Source organism: Taeniopygia guttata, chromosome 4 (assembly GCF_048771995.1).
Source record: "Taeniopygia guttata chromosome 4, bTaeGut7.mat, whole genome shotgun sequence".
In the NCBI taxonomy this organism is placed as follows: Eukaryota; Metazoa; Chordata; class Aves; order Passeriformes; family Estrildidae; genus Taeniopygia; species Taeniopygia guttata.
In genome coordinates, this window is record NC_133028.1 from 31,567,933 (window position 1) to 31,593,680 (window position 25,748).

The 25,748-nt window shown below is 39.6% G+C and overlaps 1 protein-coding gene across 1 annotated transcript in view; it reads right to left on the reverse strand.

The window, feature by feature from the left end:
- SNX25 (sorting nexin 25) overlaps positions 1-24,994 on the reverse strand; it is an 81,393-nt gene extending 56,399 nt beyond the window's left edge. The window contains exons 1-3 of the mRNA XM_030271238.4: positions 24,261-24,994; positions 12,910-12,994; positions 4,776-4,992 (exon numbers count right to left, since the gene is read on the reverse strand). Of these exons, the coding sequence (XP_030127098.3) occupies positions 4,776-4,992; positions 12,910-12,994; positions 24,261-24,704 (746 nt within the window). The 5' untranslated portion in view covers positions 24,705-24,994. The remainder of the gene's footprint in view (positions 1-4,775; positions 4,993-12,909; positions 12,995-24,260) is intronic.
- Positions 24,995-25,748: the final 754 nt, after the last annotated feature.

A 25,748-nucleotide genomic window follows, 5' to 3' on the forward strand; every position in this document is an offset into this window, starting at 1 on the left:
GGTACTGACTGAGCATTTTATCCAGAAGAATAGCTGTTTCTAGCTTTCAACAAACATGTCATGCTACCAGAGGGAGACTAAATTTCATCCTCTTAAAAGCACAATGCCACCACAGACAACACTGCACCCACATACCAACATGACCATTTCAATCACTATACACCACCTTACTCAGCTCCCAGTCCATACTTGATTACGTAAAATGGTATTGCCAGTATTCAGCTTGCTTATATTCTAGTTAAAGTAACCAAGCAAAGACTTTTTAATAAGATATGAAGTAATGAAGGAATAAAAGGTGCTACGAACACAAATGGCTGAACACTAACCTCTTTACCTTTGCTGGATGCACTTGGCTAATCCTGTTATAAATGCGCTCCTGAACCTGCACATATCCTGCACATAGGGCAGTGGCTTCTAAAAATGGTCTGACTTTTTCTCCATATCTCAAATTCATAAACCAGCTAATGCTGGACACCGGAAACAATCATATTCCATTTCTCTACACCAAGCCAATACTAGAAATTAAATGGTTTCACATTTAAATTATTCAAAATGCCACAAATTTTCTCCCTGAAAAGTGATGGTTTCCCTTGAAATCCCAACTGAACCTCCAAGTACACCCCAGTGACACATATAAGATGAAAAAATTTGGGAGCTGTCTTGCCTAAAGCTTGCATTGCTCTATGTCACTCCAGACAGTTCTGCCCATGGCTAGAAGTGTCTATGCCCTTATTTCACTCCGTAGATGTGTGTGGCATGCACAGGAAAGACAGCTGCTGTTAACGAAAGACAGGGGATAGAATAAAGAAATGGGAAACAGACCTAACACTACAAGGTTCCTTTCTCCCAATGCCCTGTCCCCAAGTAGCCACTTTGAAAGTGGCCTCTCCTGTTACCAAAGAATCATAGAACAGTTTGGGTTGGAAGAGGCTTAAAGATCATCTAGTTCCAACCCCACGCTATGGGCAGGGACGCCTTCCACTAGACCAGGTTGCTCAAAGTCCCATCCAACCTGGCCTTGACCCATGCTTTGAAGGGAGACAAGGTCTCCCAGCACTTTTCTGCATTTCTGGCCTCTGCTGGCTATTTACCTTGCGCTGTTTATTACTGGGTGGATTTTTGAGATGGATAACATAAGCCAGAGAGAAAGCAGGAGCAAAAGAAAGGACTGTAGCACCTTTCCTCATTCTGAAGAACCTCAGCCTGTTTTCAGCCCTCAGACATCCTGGTTTATCACAGATTGAAGTTCATCAGTGAAAGCAGAAAAGTAAAGAAATTTGTGTGTCCAGCATGCACCTAGTCACAAAACACATGAACCTCACTCTGAAAAAACAAGACATCTGTCCTCCTAGGCATGGATGACTCCTTTCTGCTGTGCTAGGGGATTATCTGTTATATAGGAAAAGCAAGACAAATTGTTTCAGGTGGCACTCCCTCCAGATACAGTATTAGAGGCATTTAAAACTTCATAAGCTGCCACACAATAGACAAAATGCCCTTTGCCATCATGCTGCAGTATAAACTCAGTGGCAGAAACAATGGAGCATTTCAAGAGGTATCCCAACAGGAAAGATACCTCCCACTAATTACAGACTCTGTTCCTCTATATTTATCATCCAAAACTAACTGGATTCATTATGAGATACAGAAGGAAATGTGAATGCAAATTTACATTTATTACTCTCTTTAAAACATTAACAGAAACAAGCAGATCAGGAAGATCTGCACTCCCTACCTTAGGAAGATGAAATTTTTTGTTTGAACTGTGGTAATTCAACAGTGATTCAACCCAGTAGACAGTTGAACACCACACAGATTTTCACTCACTCCCTCACCCTCCCACAGTGGGATAAAGAAGAGAATAAGAAAAAAAGGTAAAATTCCTGACTTTGGGGTGACCTAATTGCAGCCTTCAGGTACTTGAAGGGAGTCAAAAATAAAGGCGAAGAGAGACCATTTACAAGACCCTCTAGTGACAGGACAAGGAGCAATGATTTCAGACTGAGAAGGTTTAGATTAGATATTAGGAAGAAATTCTTCTGATGAGGCCCTGAAACAGTTTTCCCAGAAAAGTCATGGATGCCCCATCCCTGGAACTGTTCAAGGCCAGGTTGGATGGGGCATTGAGCAATCTGGTCTAATGAAAGGTGTCCCTTCCCACAGCAGGGGTTTGGAACTAGATGACCTTTAAGGTCTCTTCCAATTCAAGCCATTCTATGACTTGAGACAAAGAAAGTTCAATAGAACAGAAAAGGCAGGAAAATTAATAATAATAATGATTAATAATAGAATTAGAATATATAAAACAAGTGATGCTCAACACCTGCTTACTGATGCCCAGCCAGCTCCCAAGCAACATCTCCCAGCAGCTTTTCACCTAATTTATATATTGAACATGACACCATATGGTATGGACTATCCCTTTGGCCAGCTGGGGTCTGCTGTCCTGGCTATTTCACTGCCCAGCTTCTTGTGTTGCCCACCCCCTCAGCTTCCTCACTGGCAGGCAGTGTGAGAAGCTAAAGTCCTTGACACAGCGTAACACTGCTTAAGAACAACTAGAACACCAGTGTTATCAACATTATTCTCAACCTAAATCCATAATACAGCTCCATATCAGCTACTAGGAAGAAAATGAACTCTATCTCAGCTGAAAACCAGGACAACAATATAGAAGATAATTAAAGGCTTCCAAGCTAGAAAAAGCATACTTCTTAGTTCTCAGTCTATAGCTTAAAATGTCAGCATGTTCTAGCACAGTAAATGCCAGAGCAGTAGACAATTTGTACAAAACTCAAATTCTTGCTAAAACTACAAATTCTCTTAAACAGAAAACACTATTGGAATATTTGCTGGGTTTTCAGGTTTATTGCATGCATGCTCACATCACTCAGCAGCACAAATTCCATCCATAGTGTATGAGCACAATGTCACCTTTCTGCTGACTTCACAATAGCCTATACATAGCACCTAAGCTGTCTCTCCACCTGCTAAGAAATGGCCAGCCCTATGCAATTTCCATACAGCTCCCTGGACTTTTTGAACAAGTTTGGATGAGCAGCATGAGGATGGTCTAGAGCTTTACATGCATCATTCAGCATCATGTTGCTGATCTGTCAAGCACATGAAAATCAGAACTTTCTCCTTGTGAATTCATAGCCTTGCAGTCTGCAAAAAACAGTCACTGAGTCCAGTTCCAGCCTCTATAAATTGTTCAGTTAGAGCTGTTGGGTTGATTTGTTTGGTTTTTTCCTAACCTGCTATTACACTAATTCTTGATAGGACTTTTTTCATTCCCATATTAATACTGCCTCTGTTATCCAGACTTAAGGTTCATTTATTACTTCCAAGTGAAAAAGTTAACCAGAAAACAACCAAAAGAATTTATTTTAGTTCTACACAGTGGAAATAACAATCCAACAAAGACCAGATGAAGTGGCCATAATTCTCAGCAGATAAGAAACCTCACCAACAATCAGCATTAATAATACTTAACCATTCTGCAATTCTAGGTTCTACATCTCCAGCTTCAAATAGAAGAACATTCTGATTAAAAAAAAAAAAAAAACAGAAACAAACAACAAAAAAATTAAACTTCCTCATTCTTTAGCTGTTCAAACCAAATTCTCCCCAAAAGCAAACATGTTATTCTAATCAAGATCAATTGCAAGCATGATACTTAAAAATCAGAGCACCCTTAGGAGTTTTATCTAAGAGATTTCTACTTCATTGCAGAGCTAAAAGAAAGTAGTACCTAGAACCCACTGCAAGATCTTCTGAAAAGTACATGTACATACACCTCAATTTCTTATTTTCTTGAACGTAACCACCCTTTAGTGTCTTTTCTTTTTCTATGAATTAGCTTACATAAGAATTAGCTAGGATCTACCACAAATACATTAGCCATGTCTTCTAATACAGAAGAGAAAGAAGTGTCAATGGTAATAGATTGATCACTTACAGAACACAACTGTTCTTTTTTGTCTGATGGAGTGTCAAAAATACATGCATCTAACTGTAGGTAAAACAACTTCACACAATAAAATGTACAGTCTAAATATGAATGACCAAAGCATATTCCAATTAGAATAACCAAAATGCAGATACAAGACCAAATTCTGTGCACAATTAGACAAATTGTGTATTCAGATGTGGGAGCTGTATAGGCTATGATTTCCTATTTGCAATTACAATTTGGTTGAAACTCTAGTGTTCAGGGCTTTTTCAAGTGGACAAAAAGATCCTTGCCAAAGAGGAAATTTGTGAAATTAGCAAGATAACTTAAGCAGAGAAAGAAAATACAGCCAACAATTTTTCTACTAGTAAAATCTTGTTACTTCAGGACAGACCACCTACAGAAATCACAAGTCTTTGCCTCCCAGGGTTCAAAGAAATGGAAAACTGAATGGAATTACTCCTGGTGCTATTCTGGGAAAGGTGCAAATAACTATCTTCTGTCTGTTGACTGCACTGACAATAGCCCTTCTTTCCATTGCATGTTCACAGTGCACGAACTGCTCACGCAGACCACCTCCTCCTGTGAACAAAGGATTCATGGATTACACTGAAAAGAGTAGAGAATCCAAACTCTTAGAAAAAGGTGTCCAAATGTTTCCTTATATCCTGAAGCCTGCTTGATCTCTAAAACTAGTAATAAGCTTGAACTATTTTATCAGTTTCCTACAAAAGCATTATACACAGTCTTCATCATTTTGATTTAGCACATCTGTAAGAGAGAAGCAGAAAATTCCAATAAACTGCAGTTTTGTTTTTACCTGGCATTGGCTCCTTTAAGGTCACAGAAGTGTGAGAGTAAAGCTTTCACTACATCATTGCAGACAACTTTAACTACATCAATGTGACTCAGCCTCTGTCGAAGCTGCTTGGCAATCTCCCAAAAGTCTTCAGAGAGCAGCTGGTACAGCTGCCCCTCATCTCTGCTGAGTTGCCCATACCAGGACAGGATGTAATCTCTATAGCTGTAGTCAAACACTGAAAAGGAGAAACAAAACAATAAATAGCAAAATCTGCAAAAGGACAAGGCACACCAAGATAGGAAAAATGTAACCCTCCACCCTTCTCAAAAACTGGATGGGTAATAGGCTTCATATCTGCTTCTTACCGAAGAAAGTCAGGTTGGAAAGGTTACAGCAATCTGCACCCAACAGGTTATTGCAGGTCACTTTGCAAAGAAAAACCTTTAAGTGGATTTGCTCAGACAATCAGGTTACCAGCTACTCACAAACCTCAGACTAATACCTGTCTCTCAGCAGTGGCTTTGGTTATATGAACTATCATACAATCTGACTCTGTCTAAAATGCTGCAGACTAAAGCCTGCTTTCTCTGCATAGGAACTGAATCGTCTCCATTCCAAAGTCATGGCTAAAAAGGGGAGGTGGTAATATTTTTGGATTTCCAAAGATATATACAACACAGAACACCACCACAGGAAGTACATTACAGGATCAGAAGAGCTAAGAGAGAACAACTGGATTAGTGAGACTACATGAACTTCAAAAATGATGAAGCATTCCAAACCATACCGACAGGCAAAAACCAGTATTACTGTAATTGCAAATCCCCTGGCAACACTGTCTTCTACCATTTTGACTTTGCTTTTTGGCATTTGTGTGTCACCAGTTTCACTGATGTTTCACTCCAGCAAATGTCCCTGGAGGTCTAAGAGAGAGCAGGAGGTGTTCAGGGAGAACACATGAACTATTTAGCAGTTGCAACAAGATGGGGGAAAAGCTAGGGTTGTAAGAGTCAATTTGCATCTACCAGACAACAAAAAGGGGGGATAATAAAGTCATGGCAATTTGAGCAACGTCTTTACTAAACAACCTGGTTTCAAACTTTCATATCAGAAGTCCATCTTATTTATCAGTGTAAGCCTACGGTGCAAAGTAATCATAAGACTCCATAATTTCTTACCTTCCAGTTTGATAGAAGTTGTTTGTTTGCTAAATCATGTAAGTTATGAAAATCTCCCCGGCACTGGAAACAGTGAACTAATAGCATATTAATTGGACACTGGTTTAAATATTTTCACCTGCCATTTCAGGCAAAATTAGCAAACCTCAACTAACATAATCTTGATAAAAACATTTCCAGAGAAACAGCTAAAAAGTTGATAAAGAAATGTAATCGGTTCAATGAGTAGGCTGAAATAAATAGTTAAAAGCCTTTTGCTAAATCATTTCAAGACTTTTTAATTAATAATTCAGAAAAAAATTCCACAGTTCTGTAAACAAATACATAACAGGTTTGATTTTTTTTTTTCCTAATCCAGGAGAGAAAAAAGTATGCAGAGCCATATAGCAGGATAGGAACTTCAAAAAAAAAACTCTTCTAAAATAGATGAAATATTTCACTGAAAACTCTTACCCACAAATAGTACTGAGTGATAAAAACAGTTATAAAAATAGTGGTCTTCTGATAAGCAGATGAATAATCTGTCAAGACACCACAGAACAGGGGTAATAGCATTTTAAAATCTGACGTTTTATTACTTATCTCAAGTCTTCCAACAAAACACATTTTAAGAATTTATTTTTTCACAGCTGTCCCCACTTCTTTCTGCAGCCACCTTTTTTGTTATAGCTTAGTTACTCTCTTCTGTTGCAAGGTCTGAAACACTATGGAAAGCTGACCACAGCACAGATTCTTCCTTTTCATCTAATCCATAAGAGACCAGTAATTTCTCAAGTGCATTGTGGTATTTTTTAATCAGCATCACTGGCAGGCAGTGACTTCCCAGATTTTCTTACAGACACCCTCTCTATTCTCTGCAAGGGTGCAAAGTAGCTATTTCTTCAGCATATTTTGCTCAAGAGGACAAGCTACGGTATGAAGCAGTGGCTTCAACAGAAGTCTAGTCAACAGAGCTGCACAAAGAAAGAGCACAAGAGCAGAACTTGTATCCCTTAAGGACATATTGTCTTTCAGAGAAAATATATTCCTAATGACCATTAATTTATTAATTTTTAATAAATTATAACACAATAATTTATATTACCTAATTAATATTATCTCACATAATTATAATTTAATACAATTAATATAGTAATTTATTAATTTTTAAGCAACTCCACACCAAAATGATCCCAGTTTCCAGCACACTTTGTAATACATTCTTTTTGATTCCTTTTAGCTACTCATTAATTCTGTCACACTCAATGCAAAAGAACCACAAAATCTATCGGCAGTATCTAGCTAGAGACAAAAGATCTTCAATCATGACCAAAAACTCAACAATACAATTATGAAATATTTCATTTGTGTTTAACTCTTCCAGTTACATACTTTCAACACCTTAAAAGGATTTAAACCCTATTTTAAACCCTATTTTCCTGCACCTGTGTTCTACAACTCTTACTTTACATGTCTTCTGTAGTTTCCTTGTCACTTCTGAATCTTGTTGCCTTTCCTGCATCACAACTATTACAGAGAACAGTGCTGTTCTCTATAAAATTCAGGGTTCTTTAGAGCGCAGCATGTATGTCCAAGTGAGCAGTAGACAGCTTTTAAACAAATAAAATTTAAAAAGGACACCAGCCACAGACACAAACAGCAACCAGTTTAAGACTGGGTAATACACTGCCTGGTGTCATCCTGGCCATGGGGTGCAGCTGCTGCTTCAGTTTCATGCCCACTGATGCAGCTGGTGCCTTTTCAACACTCTAAAAAATAGAGAAAACAAATGTAACAAATTTATAGAGAGCAGCTTGCTCCCTTCAGAGAAGAAATCTGCTCATGCATCTATTCTCATTATTTTTATACTACATGTTCTCCAAAACATTGAAAACAACAGTCAGAAGACAAGGAAGGAATAAAAAAATAAGCAGAACACATTCAGGACAGAAACCACTAACTCATCCACTACAAAAATAAAACAAATTTCTTCTGATCAAATCAAATGCAATGACCACAATGAATCTGGCGCAAAACTGTAGAAACTTCTATTGGGTTTTCTAAATTAGTTCAGAAGATCCAAGTCCCAAATTATTACAATGTGATTAAATGTCATTCCCATGTGAAATTGAAGCTGAGCCTGTTCAACTACTCTTTTTAAATACTGTAAACTAGAAGAGTATTGGGAGTAGAGCCAGAAGCTTGTGTGGAGATTTAGTGAGGACACCCCTCTAGACCCTCCCTTCATTCCCACACATGTCCTACAGTAACTGCTATCCCTTTTCCACATTCATTCATAGAGAGGTTCAGTGGCACCACCAGGGTCTGCAGATCCGGCTGGCTTCAAATCTGCAATTTGCAGAACTGCACACTAGACAGTTTTTATATTGCTAAGATTCATTTTCCAACTTTATTAAAAATAACAAAAATCTGAATAACAAGGATTAAATGCCTACTTTCTTTCTCAAAGCAATATTAAAAAACAAAGCATAAATATTCTATGCAAATGCAGACAAACTTCCAAGTTTCAACAAGTAACTGTCCTTTCCTGAAAACCCTGGAGAATCCACAACCACTACATTAATTCATGATCAAATCCAAAAATCTCCTGTAACTGTATGAAAAAAAAGAAGAAAAGGCATAGCTACAATACTGCCTTGAGTTACTCTACAGCAATAAGCATGCCAACCCATAAAAGAGAAATACAAGGGTAATGTGAATTGTGTTAGGATCCTGCAGGAGGAAACCACCATCAAAAAGCCAAGAATCACTACCAGAATTCTCTGCTATTACAACACTAGATCTAGCATGCATATACTTTTAGAAAAATAAGTTCAGTAATAAACTAATAGGAAAAAAGAGACTATACTACAGCCAAGTACCTGTCAAACCACTGTTCTAGAGAAGTAAAAGCTAAATGCTTATTTACTTCTTACAGCCACTACCCTTCCCCCTGCCAAAAGCCAATTCAGACAAAAAAAAACCAAACAACAAAAAACAATGACAACAAAAACCTGAACGAAAAATTAAAACCCCTACATTAAAGATGGTTACAATTACTAACAAAATTACTAATAAATACTCTGAATATTCAATTTTATAATTGCCAAGACATTAATATTTAAATGTAAAGAGATGAAGGCCGTTTTTCACTTTTTGTATTTTAAATTTCATTATGTTTTAGCTATACAAGAGGATGAGGTTTTATGCTTAATATTTGCTTTACTGAAGTTTCTCATGGTCAAATCTTTACTCAAAGATTCTCAAATCTAAATCTTTACTTAGACAATGGTGTAAAAGGCTGACAAAATGATGTTTAAATGCCAACATTTCAGTGACCGTGAACTAGTGACAGTAGTTTAAAGATTTCAGGGCTCTTCTAAAATCTGTGTTCTATGAAACTGCCAGGTTTAGATGGCAGGATGCTATCATTGTGTATGGATGGATCAGCCCTGTGCAAAAGGAATCCCTGACAGTCTCCCAGTTCCCAAATAATCATTTTTATTGCAATTTTCCTGGCATTTGTTGTTTTTTTTTTTTATGCAGAAAAAAATCATAGTAGTAAAATAAAAAAATCAGCAAAATTTATGTCCAAATAATTTTCCACATGCACCCTCTACCAAGAGTTCTTAGCTTCAAGTGTTTGAATCCAAACAGCAGAGACAACATATATTCAAATTGGTTTGCTGATATTGTGGACCAAAAAAAAATTGGTTTGAAAGCTGTTTTTTGAAAAAATATTTTTTAAAAAAATAATAAATAAATAGAAAAACCCACCAGCTTTCCAAATAGAGAGCAGCAAGAGTCACTACCAATTATTTTTCTAAATATCAGTATGCACATTTTAAGTCAGGAAATGAGACAGACTTTTTCCCCAATCTTTCTGTAAAGGCAAGTACAACCTTACATCTCTAACAGAGTTGGATCCTAAGGATCAACACAGACAGGCAAGATCTAATTTATAGAAAGAATCTAATTAAATACCCAAAATATTTCAAAAAAGATCATCTCAAGGTAGGGTTGAAGGAAGATAACCCACTCCGAAAGAAGAAATGGTTGTCTGGCAGGAAATATTTTAAGTTCTAAGAAACAGGTGAATTTTCACAGCAGAACAATTTCACCAGTAGAGCTCTACCAGGATTTGAGGTATGGCCTGTTTTACTTACTCAAAAATGACCCAGTGAAGCAGTTAAGCGACATGAAGACCATTCTTCTTGGCACTACTAAAACTGTAGAGACAAAGACTGACTGTGAAAAAACAACAAAAAGACTGCAGGATTTGGAGCAATAAAAAAGGAAAATGAAATTCAGTTCCTGGGAGGCCAGCAACCCTCCCAGCAGATCAATCTCCTGGCAGCTGCAGCCCCAACCCAAGCAGTACACACTGTGCACAGCAGCACGAGTGCGACTGGGCACAGGCTCTCTCAGGAGCCATCTTACCACACCACTGTATAGATGGAACCCAGACAAGCAACAGGGAACACTAAAGGCTATTTGTAGAAGTGGCTTATCTTCTCTTTTGGTAAGGTAAACGAAGGTCAAACAAAAATCAAATAAATCGCTCAAGAGAAAGCATGAAAAGTACTGAAAGACATATTTCAATGTTAGTTACTCAAGTGATACCAGCTGAAAAGGAGACTTGGGGTTGACAACTAAAGGCCTTTTCTTTCTGACACATTCAACATGAAAAATCTCTTCGTGACCTTATGCGTGTTCTGATTTTGAACACTTAGATTTCCTAAACTACAACACACTGTGGCAGGGCTAATTCACAGCTTTCCTCTACCTTGTATCTACTGCTAAGGCAAGTATCCCATAATTAATAATGAAGCAGCACTCTGAAGTACCAACCTGTTACACTGCTCTGCCCTTAATGGAAAATAACAAAGACATTTAGGGCAGAGCTGTAAACCAACATGTGCAGAGTTCCTTCTTGGTGGTGTTTAGAGTGAGGCACACTGTAAAAGGACGATTCCAAACAATTTTATTACATGGGCTGCAGCAAAACAAGAAGCTATATAAGACATAGGCAACTATTATCAGCCAGTGACCATCACAGGAAAACTATCTAAACATATAATAGTTATTGAACTAAGATTGATGGTTGAAACAGAAACATGTGTGACTCCTTCAGTTAAACCAAGAATATGACCAAGGATCTTTCCAACTACATTAACAGACTATGATGGGACCATCAGGAAAAAAGCAGTAAAGCAAGTGGTAGCTTGAAGTGACACAGAACCTCAGGTGAACCACACTAAACTCAGAGAGAAAAGACCACACAGCCTGACTCTAACACCAGCAAAAGCACGGCATGACTTAACAGACAACAGGCAGTTCTGGAGGGGGGCAAGGTAGTTAGCAACCAACAGTAAACCCCAGGCCAACTTAATTATGCAATGATGAAACACAGCTGAAGAAATAGCAAATCAGAATCAGCCAAAGGGCTGTCGGGCTGTCTCTTCATACCCAGCAACAGCATTTCTGAAATCAGACTACATCATCCATGCATCTCCAAGTAATGTAAAGAAAAGTAAAATCTGTTAAGAGAAAAAAACACACACACACACACAAAAAACTCCACATCCCAAAACCTCAAGAGGCACTAGGAATCCAAACTGGTCCCCAAGATGAAAACCTCATTACAACTGAATGTCTCCTGGCTAATGAATAAGGCTTTCTAAAGCATTTTATTGAGTAACACATTACATCTAGACAGCAAAAAGTTGTCCAAAATTCCTGGGATTTAAAAATACTTTAATTCTAATCACTGCACGACTGGAAACAAAAATAAAGATGGTATTTTTTATATTACTAGTAATAAAGTTTTATTTAACCACAGACTTGTGAGGGGAAAAAAAGCAACAAAAAATCCCCACCATTCACATCAAGACAACTACAAATTTCAGAACTGTCACAGGCAATAAGTCCTGTCTATTTTCAGAGAGACATTTTGTGCTAATAAAAAATAAACTATTGCTTTTGGGATTGCATTCAGTATTTCAAAATAATTGCATTCAGTATCTCAAACTGAAGATGACTCAGACACCTTTCAAACCAAAAACACTTTGTATGGTAGAGCAAAAAGTGTAGACTCATCTTTGTCAAACTGCAAAACAAAGAAGTTGGCTTCATCACTTAGGCCTGGAAGAAATAAAACAAAATCTGACAAGTTTGCTCTCCAAAATTCAGCGTGAGGCTGGGGGGTAAAAACTACTCTGAAAAAAAAAATAGCAGAAAGGCATGAGCTGTCACACATAAGGTACTTAACTCTGAGAAATGAATCATTTAGGTATTAGTAACTTTCTTTCAGCCTTACTGAGTAGGGATGGCCTCATGCATCCAATTCAATGGCATAGGTAGGTAGTGTTCCAATTTTATAATTTTGCTACATTCCCTGCTAATAGCTATTCATAAACATAACTTTAAAAACATAACAAATTGTCATAAGACAACCAATTTTAAGCAATGACAATTTTTAAAGATACTGTCCGTTTATGAAAAATATAGGAAAAAGTGCTGCAAAGAAATCTTAAAGGAAAAAGTATTCAAAATTAGATAAAATATTTACAAAAGGCTGATATACTCCATCAGGCAGAAATACAAATGTTGATTTTAGATTCAGTTTTAATGGCAAGAATTGCACTAAATGGGAAGACTGTACGCAGGACTCTACAGGATTTCTTAATTCAGGAAAATCCGGACAAGAATATTTTAAGTGTTACCCCTTAATATTTGTGCATAAGTATCAAGGACTGTATTTTGATGTATTTCTGTAAAAAAACAGCCACTACAATGACAAGATATCAGCTGAATAGCAAAAGCAGTATCACATTACTTACTACAGTGGATTTCTTGAGAAGACTAAGACCTTGCTGTTACACCTTATATCATGGAAAAAAACATGGTCTTATTCTAAAGTCTTGAGATAATGTGCAGTTATGGTTTACTAAAAGGACAAGAGATATTCAGACTCTAATGCACCTAAGACTCACCTTCTTTCAGTGCTTTATCCATATTGTGAGAAATAACCACTCTCCTTGATTGGATTGAATCATGAGAGCTTCCAAACCAATTACTCTGAAATTAAAACAGAACATACATCATAAGAGGAAGAAATAAATCAAAAGTTACAGAAGGAATAAAACTGAAATTCAAGGTAATAGTACTGTATCATTTGGTCTTTATACAAATATTGTCACCTCTTACAGTAAAACAGAGGAATGTCAATTGTCTATTAGGTTATTATACATTGTTCATTAAGCACATATTAATACTTGTATATCATACATTGTACAACTTGCAAAATTATCCTAAGTAAAGTTTTTTTGGTAGAAAGGAGCTATATTCATTTGCTAGACAGTGCACTGAGAATATGACATGCATGTAACAAAACAACTGGAACTGTTTTATTCAGTATTTTCACAGCAAATAGAACATTTTTATAGCCTACTCTGACAATGGATTTCATTTAGCCTTGTAAACTACTTTTAAAACAAAAGACAAGCCTTTGGATTTCCTACAGTAATTTTGGTTCACATTATTTTGGGCTTCTTTCTTCAAAGATACTTCTGGCCCTCTGTATTTTAAGCTGCTGTCCTATACAAATATTTGTCTTTATTGGAGTATTCACTCCCACAGTGTCCAAACAGGTGGGTGGATGGAGAAACATTTTTCAGGGTATAGACAAACAGCAGTGACTCATGATGTATTTATATAGAAGGAAATATAATTCAAAACAGAAATAGAAACTTCCCACTGAGCTCGGAGCTTACTCTCCTTCATAAGGGGAAAGCACTTCACAAACATCCTCATCCTTCCAACATTCACCACACAGAGAACAGGAAAGCAGCATAAATACAAAGTAAAAACATTGTTTAATGTTCTTAGAGGTAATATACCCTTATTTCATCCAATTTGCAGGCTAATACTCTGTATTTTGGTTTAATGGTTTTATTGTCTACTTCAGGTACATGCATGTAGAGTCTAATAAAGCTCATCTAATAGAACCTAGATAAAGGAGTCTATGCACTACTTTTAACAGCAAAATAAAGCTTTTCAGGCTTGCTCACACCTAACACACAGCAAAGTGACTTGGAAAGGTACTTTCCATGCCTTGATTGCCCCCCTACCCACAGCTGATTTGTTCCACCCTTTGGATGAATGCAGCAACACACCCTAGAGTTCTTCCAGTCACTATTCTGAGACCATGACTGTGCTCTTTCAGCTGATTTCTTCCCTCCTTCACAATACTACCAATGGCAGGAGCAGCAAGACTTCAGCACATTTGCCTCCACGTGCAGTCCTCCTTAACTATTAAGACTGTAGTTGATGAGGTGTAAGAATAGAGTATTTAGTGAACCACTATAGATTTCCAAGCTCCGTTTTGACCTGAGCACTGATAAAAGTTTAAGCCATACCCAGCTAAACAGTAGGAAAAAGTATTTTTTTCTCTTTGAAAGGTCACCTAACACTATTTGTAAGGCTCAAATACATCATCTCTGGCTACTAATGTTATCACACTTCCTCAACACAAAGCTGTGTTAATTCCAGTCACACAATTACTTCAGGATTTTTCTCCTTTATTTGCAGCAGGAAACTGCATTATTTAAGAAAATTAAAAAGACTCACAGAGACATGAAATACCCCAAGTACCTTAGGGGAAGGGAAAACCCAATTAAACAAACTCACTCAGTTCTTTCTGTGAAGAAAGAACTCCTAAACATGAGCCCACAATCCTGACTTGCCACACTCCAGCTTCCTTAACACTCATGCCAGCTTGGGTATCCTACAAGGCTAATCCTTCTGCTGAACTGAGCCCTACATGCATGGAGGTCAATGACCTCGAGCTAACTTAGGCATCAACAGTTGCATCACATACATGGCAGGAAGCATTTTTTATGGCCTAAAGCATCAGAAAGTACTCCAATGCAGTGCTCACCAAATTACTCCTTTCAAAACTAGTTGCAAGAAGGTACATAGATTATTCCACTATTAACGTATGATTCTGGTAAAAAAAAAAACTTCAGGGAGACCGTACTGCTGTCTCCAACTACTGAATGATAGGCTACAGAGAAAAGGGAGCCAGACTCTTCTTGCAGATACAGAGGACATTAGGAAACATTGCAACACAGGAAATTCCCATCACAAGACAAAACTATTTTAATCATGAGGCTACTCAAGTATCAAAATAGGGGTGCTGACAGACTGTGGAGTCTCCATCTCTCAATCTTCTTCACTCTGAGCAAGAAAGTGAACTAGTTATCCTTCAGATATTCCTTCCAACCTGAACTATTCATGATCCTTGATGACCCTTCAGAGAGCTGTTAATTTATTATTAATAATATATCAGATCTAAAGGTGCCTTGTCTAAAACAGCTGATCAAACTCCTTTTTTCTTCCAATTTTATGAACTTGCACTTAGCAGAATCAAGATTTAAGCCTTGTTAGTTTAGGTTTGCTTTCTGTGGCAATAATAGTGATGAATTAATTAAATAAGCAGGCACCCCCAAGTTAGATGACATAGCACCAAACACCTTAAAAACAATTGTAACAACCTGGTAATGCAGATAAGCAACACCTGTGATAACAGAAGGATTTCAGAAAATTCAGTCCAAGCTCAGCTCTAACAGCTGAGAGAATGAAAAATACAGCATATTTCACTGAAAGACTTTCTTCCCACCCTTCACTCAAGTCAGATGGAGGGCATATGTAGAAAACCCTTTCAGCTAGAAAGCTTAGATTTGAATGTTTTCACATTTTTCTTCATGTCATTCATCTAAAGAAAAATGGTGCTAGGTTTCATTAAATAGTTGGCATAAACCTGACTGAACCAAAGACATTTGTGAATGGATTTAACACAGTCAAAGCTCTACCTTAGATGCTCTTTTATGCAGATTAAAACCTGGCATATTCCTCTATGCCCTAACTTGCACTATCACAGCCCTCCATTTTTTTTTTTTTTAATTGGTGTCGAGACAATTGGGTTCCTGTCTGTAGGTTTTATTGGTAAATAATGACAAAAACCAGACTGAAACATAAATAAAACTTAACAAAAGGACTTGAAAGGGTAGGGGTAGAGAACATACATGCTAAGAATGAGGTTTTTAACAAAAGAGGGAGGCCTGTTTCCTGGAACACTTCAAGTTTTCCTCAGTTTTGACTTTGCTTACAGGCTGAAAAAAAAAGGACGTGTGCATTTCCTGTAGACTTCTGAACAACACTCATTGTTTGATACTTTTGAAAACTATTTAAGATTAAGAAAACAACAGTCTGAATGGGCCAAGAAAAAAAAAAAGCCTGACATTGAACCTGAAATTTTGTCCTAGGGTCAGTCTCCTACAGATACAAAAATTAAATAAATGTCATTTGTTGGTTTAAACTATATAGTAATTTTAAATTAGGTCTGAAGACAAGAATAAATGTTAAATAATAAAGAATTAATAAATTATTTCAGCAACAACACTCAATAAATGGCAAAGCATGTGGAACATGGGAGTAACTTCCACAATCAAGAAATTCATTTGCAACATTTGCCATTAAATGCAAGTTTTAAAACACAGCAGCAGGCACCTGCTACAGGCACACCACATGCAGCCTTATTCTGCCATGGAATTAAGGCCAGAAGCAGAGAAAAAATTACAGTTATCCCTATTACATTAACTCAATTACAACAAAACTTGAACAGAGATCATGACAGATGCCAAAATATAAATGGGCATTGTGGATGAGACAGTTCAATCACTGATCTAAAAGGGAAAAACTGCCCCTACTTCAGCATACACAAACCAACCAGTCACTCATAGTTACTTGCTCCTCCCACTGCTGCCCTATTAAATTTCCTCTTATCTTTGTAAAACATACATTAACATCAGACTGGACCTTGATAATAAAGAGTCACAGCCTCAAACAATACTTCACTGAACTCTCCATAAATTTATATTTAACAGATGTGGATAGATGTGTTCTTATCCACATATTACTTCATATAGATGTTCTTATCCAAACATTATTTCAACTAATGATGCAAAAATAAACTCATATTCACAAGAGTTAATATTTTAATATATACTTATAGTCCATTTAAGATCACAAGGCAAATATGTATGTGTCACAGTCAGCTTTAACAGATACCATAACTACCAATTTAGAAGTCAACATACTTAAAGCATGTTAATCCTATTATCTTAGGCATCATTATCTCAGTAATTATTTTATGATATCATATCATTATTTTTACTAATGTAGTAACTTCTGGAATATGTAAACTCTGTTTACCAGATAGGGATCTTCAATCTTAACTGTACCATGTCTAAAACTGGTGAAACTGTAGCAGTGTAAAAACTTTATAATCAGGGCACAACTTTCTTCATTTGAGATTTCATAGAATACCAGACAGATAAGAATATGAAAATGAAACATTTCCCAGATATTACTTTCACTTCATCAGTACAGCCAAAAAATAATTGCTAAGTTAGCATTCAAATTGCTGCTCAGCAATAAATACAGCATTATCCTGTGCTGGAATTTTTAATATTGCCATCAAAATAAAGTCTTAAATTAATTCCCAAGATACAGGCATAGCCCCAGTTTACTGAACATTTCCACACTCTCCTCCTCTGTAAAAAGAGATGACAAGAACCAATGGCCTATACTTCAAGGCCAAAAGAGCCATATGGCATGAAAACTAACTTGCTGGCAAGCCAGAAAAGCCCGCACAAAATCATGCTTGAGCTGTAGAGTCTCAGCTTAGCAACCAGAGAGAAACTCCTGTGAGGTCTATTGCTATACCCTCCCTGCACATGACTTTTCACCATACACGCATTTTATAGTGTGTTCTCTGTTTTCAAGAGTGCCACAAAACATGCAAAATGAACCATCATCATTCATTTTATTACCATTAACTTGTTCTGTTTCACTGTGCATATTTAATAGGGGGAAAATGGTATAGAATGACTGGTCGCAAAAACCTCCCATAGACACAACACAAATCTATTCCCCTCATGACTACATAATTTATCTTTTTAGGCACTTGAAGTACAATATTCTATGTAATTGGCTCTTCCCTTGGGTAAATTCTGCTGCTCTCCTTTGCAGAGAGCAAGAAACAAGGACTTGGCAATACAAGAGAACCTAATGTGATTTTATTTTCAGAATGTTTCTGATACATGCCTATACTATTTTCCATGTCAAAGCACACCTTGAATTTAGGATGTCTTCACTCTTAACCTTATTACAAAGATTATATAGCCACCCTTAGGATTTCTCTGCAAGAGACTTGGACAGAAAGATCTCTATGAGCCCACCACCCATCCTCACTGACTTAGCAGAGCTTGGTTATCAGGAGAAAAGAGCTAGCTCCCTAGTTATGTTTTCAATCATAAAACACTGTTCTTGTAGAGGAGCAGTCTTTACAAAGGTAAAAACAGCCCATTCACAGCAAAATATGACATGTCAATCTAACACAAAGTCGAGAAAATTAAATGTCAAGCACAATAAAATGCAGAGCTGACAACAACACAAGATCCAATGAAAGGAATCAGAAAGGACTGCTTAACAAGACAAGAAGCCTCTAAATATACATGATGGATAAAAGAAACCTCTAAACATACATGATCATGAAAAATGTGTGGAAAACTAAGTCTGCTTACTGCTACACAGTTATGGGACAAAGAAGTGAGTGACAGAATCTGAAAAACATTTAATTTCCCGAGGTCAGTCTCCTGTAATAATAGCTATCACTCCAAAGTTGCACCTGCAGGTAGTCAACATATGCAATCCTAACAAAGTTCCAATTTTGAAGAGGCTTATAAATCCCAAATTATAACAGATGTTCCACAGATCCCTAAAAATAAACTGTACCAGAAACGTCCAAACCACAGGCCCCTGCTGAACTATAATAGATCACTTGCAATTCATGCAACATTCCCTTAACATTTTAAAATATTCATGGAATTGGTAGAAATTGCTAAAATATATTTTCATTATTTTGATTTCAGGACTTTCCGAGTAGTAAACTCAACCAGACCATCAAAGGTTCATTGTTGACTTCCCTATAAATGAGACAGAACTAAGAAAAAACTTATGAGACTCTGAGTTCTGTTAAAAACACACAAAATGTATCTTCTCTTTTCAATCCAGAAACAACCCATCAATTAAAAGACTGGCAGTAGATCCAAATATCTGCTTGCAAGCCCAGAACAGTCTAAAGTGTTACAGAATTGCCACAATCAGAGACTGCTATTGTTTTTACAAAAATCCTGCAATATCAGAGCTCTAAATATCCCCTGTGCAGAGAATATGCTTGGCTTTAGATTTGGAAAAAAACACAAATACCTTGAAAGTCTTACTAAGGCATACAGATCAAAATTTGAAGGAGTTAGGAAGCTTCTCCTCTCCCTCACAGTTCCTCCAAACTACTTATTATCCTCAAGAACTCATTTGCATCCCACTTGAAATTTATGCCCACAGATGGCAAACCTTCCACTTTCCACAGCTGCTGGGGCTCCTCCAAGCTTACCTTCCCAAGCTTCATCTCATGGCAAAACTCCAACAGTGAAGGAAAATAAAACTCTGTGCCCTTTCTCTCTGCTTCCCTTATGTTCTTCACAAAGGGCAGAGCACTCAGCTTGGATACCATGACAAATACTCCACCTCATTTAAGTTGCCATCACATTTGAAAGATTGGGACCATTTCCATTCCACAACACATCCTCCTATGGCTTGGATAAAAAAGCAATTCTACGTTCCAGGACCCAGATATTTCAAAGACAACCTGATCAAATGAAAAAAAGCTTTACCCATGCCCCCTCCACTAATGGCAAATTCACAAAAATACATGTTCAAGGATGGAACAAGCCTCTAGGAACATAAAACATGATCACATGTAGTGTGATTTGGCTTCAGGGTCAGATAGGGAGAGTGTTAGTTTACTCTCACTCAAAATTCAGAGCTATTAAACTGCAGTAAACAATAGTGGCCAAATGTGTCAGGAGATGAGTTTAAAGAAATACTAAAAATAATTGACAACTGTTAATTGTAGGAAACTAAAGATAGGACATTAAAATCCATGTACCCTTTTTACTGGGAAAAAAAAAGCATATTTACTATCCTTCTGTTAGTGCTGCAGGCAGACTATGTAGATCCTTCTCTATACAGAGCATCAGTTAATCTGAATTTGAAATGCAGTACTTAAATCTAATAAACTAATCACTGTTTTTTGCATTATTTAAACGAAGTTGATAACCCAACTCTCTGTTACTTGGAGCTTTTGCTTTGAATCAGAGTCAAAACATTATACTGAAAAGAAAATCCTGTCTCTGCCAGTTTTTTTGGCAGAGAAACAACTCACACAAACGTGGGAAAAGTGTTTTCCCTCCCCTTCCCACTAACTTGGTTAACATGGTTCTTCACATGAGCCAAAGCCATCTCCCTCTACAATGACACAAGGCAAAAGGAGCTTTGGGAGCAAACTCGAATTTTGAAGGGTTATACATGTTCTAACCCAGGACTATCTTTGCTATGAACAAGTCTACGGTCCTTGAGAAATGAAAATCCCCTTTAAAACAGACATTCTCACTAAAGTACAATTGGGTCATCATGCCTTTTTGCTGTTCTCCTCCATCACACATCATCTTATCCTAAAACAACTCCTGCAAAGTGCTCAAAAATACCTGACAATAACATAATGTACAATTTCAAGGACTCATTCAATTCCTATTATTTCAATATCAATAGAAACTATTTACCGACATTATCAGTACCTGCAAGTACTTAAAGTATTAAGACATTATTATGAGCTGCCTGTACACCTCTCTTCCAACAAAACAGATCTTTATGTGGAAGCCAAGACACTGCCCAGATTATTTCTGTGAACAGAGCTGTCACCTACAGAAAAAATACACTGAAAGCACAGTTTATCATGGGGATATAAGCACCCAGCTTGATCTGCAATTCTCAGCAGATTTCAAATGTTTTTTCTGAGATACCTGACTTCAGGAGGAGGTCTTCACCTTTCAAGTAACAAAGGAATTACACAAAAAATAGGCAAAGCACAGCTTCACATTCAAGAAGATGGCTTCTCTAGTTGCAAGTTCAAGCAAAATAAAAAAAAAAACATATGTACCTTGCTCTTCTGAAGTCCAAACCTGCAACACTGCACTTCCTCACTTGCATGAACAGGTCCACGAAAATCAACAGCATTGAACTCTCGCATGCTAAGTGGTTGTTGAATTGAGAACCTACAGAAAAATCCCTTTATTCAGCACAGCATGAGGGACTTCATTCAACTTCCCTTTGAAGTTGGTCAAGAGTACTCCCACTAGCTTTCCAAGAGTTGAGTCTGACTACAACTAGAGTAAATATTTATTCCTGAATACTTACTGTTTCCTCATTTTTTAACCCCAATGTGAAAAATCACATGGGGTGATTTTTCTAAATTTTGAACATAAAACACATGAAGAGTGAGATGCCAGTCATTATAAGGTTTTTACCTTACATTTTTTCAATTATTAGGCCAACAGATAGTTCTTCCTTATTCTTGAGGAAAAGAAAAAACAAGGCTGGAAAAATTATAGCTTTACTGTCATCCTGCTACTGGCTCCCAGAAAAGACAAAAGGATCATAACGCTTTATGAAAAATATGCGAGTAACAACTGAATCATAAAAAAACAGTGTAAATGCAAAAGGATGTAAAATGAAAAGACTAACTACATCAGGTAGTTTTAGTGAATGGCCTACATTTCTATAGGCTGCCTATCTAGACAATTTTATTTTCTTCACCTACATGTTGCTGAAGTTCCAATTATAAAGTTTGCTACACATATACAAAATCAGATTCAGAAAAACTCTTCAAGAAGCTTTGCAGTTCTGAAGCCACTTGATACCAGAAAAAAATCAACAGAACTATAAATTGAAGGTATGAGAAACCCAATTAAGATGCCAGGCATTACATCTTCTAAATAGAAAGTGTAAAATAACTCACTCCTTTTTTCAACATCCCTTTCATGTAAGTAAACTTTTGGGAACAGTACAAAGAAGGAGGAAAGAAAAAACTGAATGGCATCAGGGAGAGGGTAACAAAATAATCCTGGGCAAAGAGTTCTAGCAGGTACTGCTGCCTTACCACTGAATTTTAAATACAAAATTTCAATTCCCTTCTGAAACAACAAACACATCCCATAGAGCTACAATAAATACAAACACTACAAATTAGACCACACAATGCAACAGCAGGTGTGCACTATTTATATATACAAATACAACGGATGAACAAAACAGGAGAACATCCTCAAGAGAAATGCACAGTAACACATCACAAAAAGAAAGTGCAGATGGCACAGTAACAGAAGTGGCTATTTGTTTTCCGGACAGTTCTAGTTTCACTGCTGTTCTGTAAGCTTATGTTTTTCAGTAGGCTTACATTTTTCACAAAGGAGGAGCCAAAGAAAGCAATGAATCTTTTTTGTTTCTTCAAATCTTGGCTTCCCAAATTAAATTGGCTGTTTCACAAATCTGAAAGTTGATCCTTATTGTGGCAGCAGGGAGATTTAGATTGATAAGTTTATGTATAGATCTTTTTGGTACTATGTAAAAGTAAGTTAACTCACTCAGATGTTCAGATAAGTATACAAGTACCTAAATGCCACTGGAGCTATGGCATTAACACTGAAACATTTATTCTTGTAAATCTCAAAGCAATAGGAATTGTTGTTTTGATGATCAATTGATCCATTTACATATTTTTTCTGTTTGGTGTAACATAGTTGTATGGCTAAGAACAAAAGCATGTAGTCCTTTACTAGAAGGTGCTTATGCACCTAACACACATCTGCGTACCTAGCACTCCTCTGACAAAAACCAGCTGAACTATCCCTAGCTGTACCCACCTTTTGCTTATCACTTTGTGCATTACACTTTTTTACTTCCCTCCTTAATGCTCATACACATTATTTATTGTTCACTTCTTTCAGAAAGCTGAGTATGATCTTGAGTATTCAAAGCAAAGAAGATGTTTAAAAAAAATTCTACTGGTAAGACAAACACATATATCCTGAATGCACCTTTGCAAGTTGTATTATTCACTGAATTCATCAACCCCCGGCCAAATTACCCCGGCTGGCAACAATACTCTGCCAGCTTCCATTAAATGCAGACCAAGAAAAGAATATTGCTCCCAAACACAGGTTCCTTCTCTCCCTAGGTCAACGAATGAAGGAATAAACCATTACTACAGGTTGTTAGCAATTTGATTGAAAAGACAGAAAGACAACTGTATCAGCCAGTGATTTGTATGAGGTTCTCTGCCCTGCCAGCACCCTCTGTGTTCTGCAAGCTCAGCTGCACGGACTGCAGCCCCGCAAACACGTGACAGCGTTACTTACTTACTGCTGCCGAGAAGCGGACGTGTACCAAATGTAACAAACTGGGTTACCAGAACAGCTAGGCTGCACACCCAGGTGACACAAATTCCCTTCCTTTTCCTTTTCAGAGTGCTCTCTGACACTACAAAAGGGAAACCGCACTTTCACAGTACAGTCTATTTACTGCTGCAGCAGTCCATGTGTTAACACACCTAGAAGCCACCGTGAGGGGCCGAGGGCTCCAGGCTGGAGTCGCCAGCTGTAACATTAAACACCACATCCCCGTGACCCATGGCAAAGCAGGAGTGTGGGCAGAGTCTCAGTTTTCAGCAGTAGTTTTTCAGCCTCATCTAGGATCGGCTCCCAAGCACTGAATGATGGGGAACAGGGTTGTGGATAGGAGGAAAGTTTCCAAATGTCTCGTGCTATCAGTCCCATTCAGAAGAACCCGAAAAATACTAAGCTGTGAGTTACAAAGAGCTCGTGAACTAGTACATTTTGGAGTAGGTACAGAAAATGAAATTGTTTCCCTTTTGCACAGAGCTCTGCAACGGCTTGAGTACAAAATGGCACTACGATAACACTATCTGAAGCTGTCCAACTTCAAAGAACACATTAAAGGAACACTCAGCTACCTCTTTTACCAGTGACATTTCAATGGAAGGAGCAGAAAAGGATTTGACACACAGCCACCGTAGAGCGAACACAGTGAATCACCTTACGAGCACTCCCGCAATCCAGAGGTCTCTCTCGGAGCAAAGTGTTGATTTTTTCCGGTGCGCCTGCTACCCTTCAACAACTTTTTAAAGCCCCGCCGACCGGCAGAGTGCGGGCAGGCTCCTGCGGCCGCGGTAGGACAGCAGGACACCGGGTTCGGGTGGCGCGGCGTTCCACGGCGGAGCGAGAGCCGCGCCACCCCCCGCTGCCACCGGGCGAGGAGGGCGCGCCGCGGCCACCGCCCGCTCCGCTCCCCTCCCGCTACTCACCTCCGCGACCGGCCGGACCGGAGCGGCGGCGAAGTCCGGCGGCGGCAGGCGGCGGCGGCCGCGGCACATCAGGACGATCAGGGTACCCAGCGCGGCGGCAGCGGCGGCGCAGCCCACGTAGAGGGCGAGGCGGAGCAGCAGCAGCGCCAGACACGGCGGCCCGCCGCCCCCTGCCTCGGCCCGTTCCTGCCCCAGGTGGACGACGGACACAGCCAGAAGCCCCAGTCCCGCCGCCAGCACGAAGCGGGATGAGCCGGGATCCTCGTCCTCCTCGTCTTCCGCCGCCTCCTCCTCGCCGCCGCCAACCACAGCGGCGGCCGCCGGGGCGCTGCGGCGGCGCGCCTCGCCGCCGGGGCCGTGCGAGCCCAGCGGGCCGGGGGCGGCGGCCCCCGCCGCCTCGGGCTGCCCGGCCGTGATGCTAGCGCTGTCGGCACCGGTGAACATGCTGCTCCTGGCGCCGCTGGGAGCAAGCGCATCTCCCGCCGCGGCAGCTCCCTGCGAAGGTCGCCGCTCCCGGGGCCCCCCCTCTCCTCCTCCGCCGCCGCCGCCGCCTCCTCCGCCGCCCGCCGCCGCCACTGGCACCGCTGCGGCCGCCGGGGGAGCCGGAGCTCATGCCCAGCGGCAGGAGGGTGCACGGCGGCCGGGCCGCTGTCTGGCGGCAGCGCTGCCCCGCGCTGGGCGGCGGGAGCCGAGCGCCGTGGCAGCAGCCGGGGAGGCCCCGCCGCGCCGCTCGGTGTCCGGCCGGGGAGGGGGCGGAGGCGGGGGCCGGGGCGGGGGCGGTGCCTGCCGGGCGGGCGGGCCCGGGACACGTGCGCTGCCGCACCGCCCCACGGCGGGGCCCGGTCGGACTGGCTTGTACCGTGTTGTGACCCAGGGACCTCCGCCATGGCGGGGTTGGAGGCGTCCCCTGCCCGGCCAGGGAACGGGTACGCTCGGAAGACGCGAGAGGAATCCCTGGCGGCTTGGCTCCGCGGGAAGCTGCGGAACGCCTGCCTGCCGCCGGGGCTGTAGCACGGAGGGCGGGGGCTAGGCCCAGAAGGACCCGGTATGATCAGACCAGGCCATCGAGACCCTAGCCAGAGCTTAGGACAAAAGCCTTGGCGTGGGGCATCTCAGAGATCCCGACACCTTCCTGAGTGTGGGCGGTATGCACCCCTCTGCCTGCTCCCCTCTGATCAGCCAAAGGAAGTCATAAATTACTTAACTTCAGAAATAAAAAGTTCATTGAACAGCTATGAGGACGGTACAACAAGTGATTCTAAAAAAACACAGCCTCACCACCCCAACAGAAGCATGCCAGCCCTCCTGTAGGTACCCTCTCTCCGTTGTATATTTTATATCTGTTTGTGGTAGATCTGAGGACAAATTCTTGGAAGGGCACAAGGCTTGCCATATTTCAGCTGTGCTTGGGACACAGGTTCATCTTGCCATAGGTGCAGCACAGCTACAGCTCCACCAAATTTGTGACTTCATAGCAGCTACGGAGCA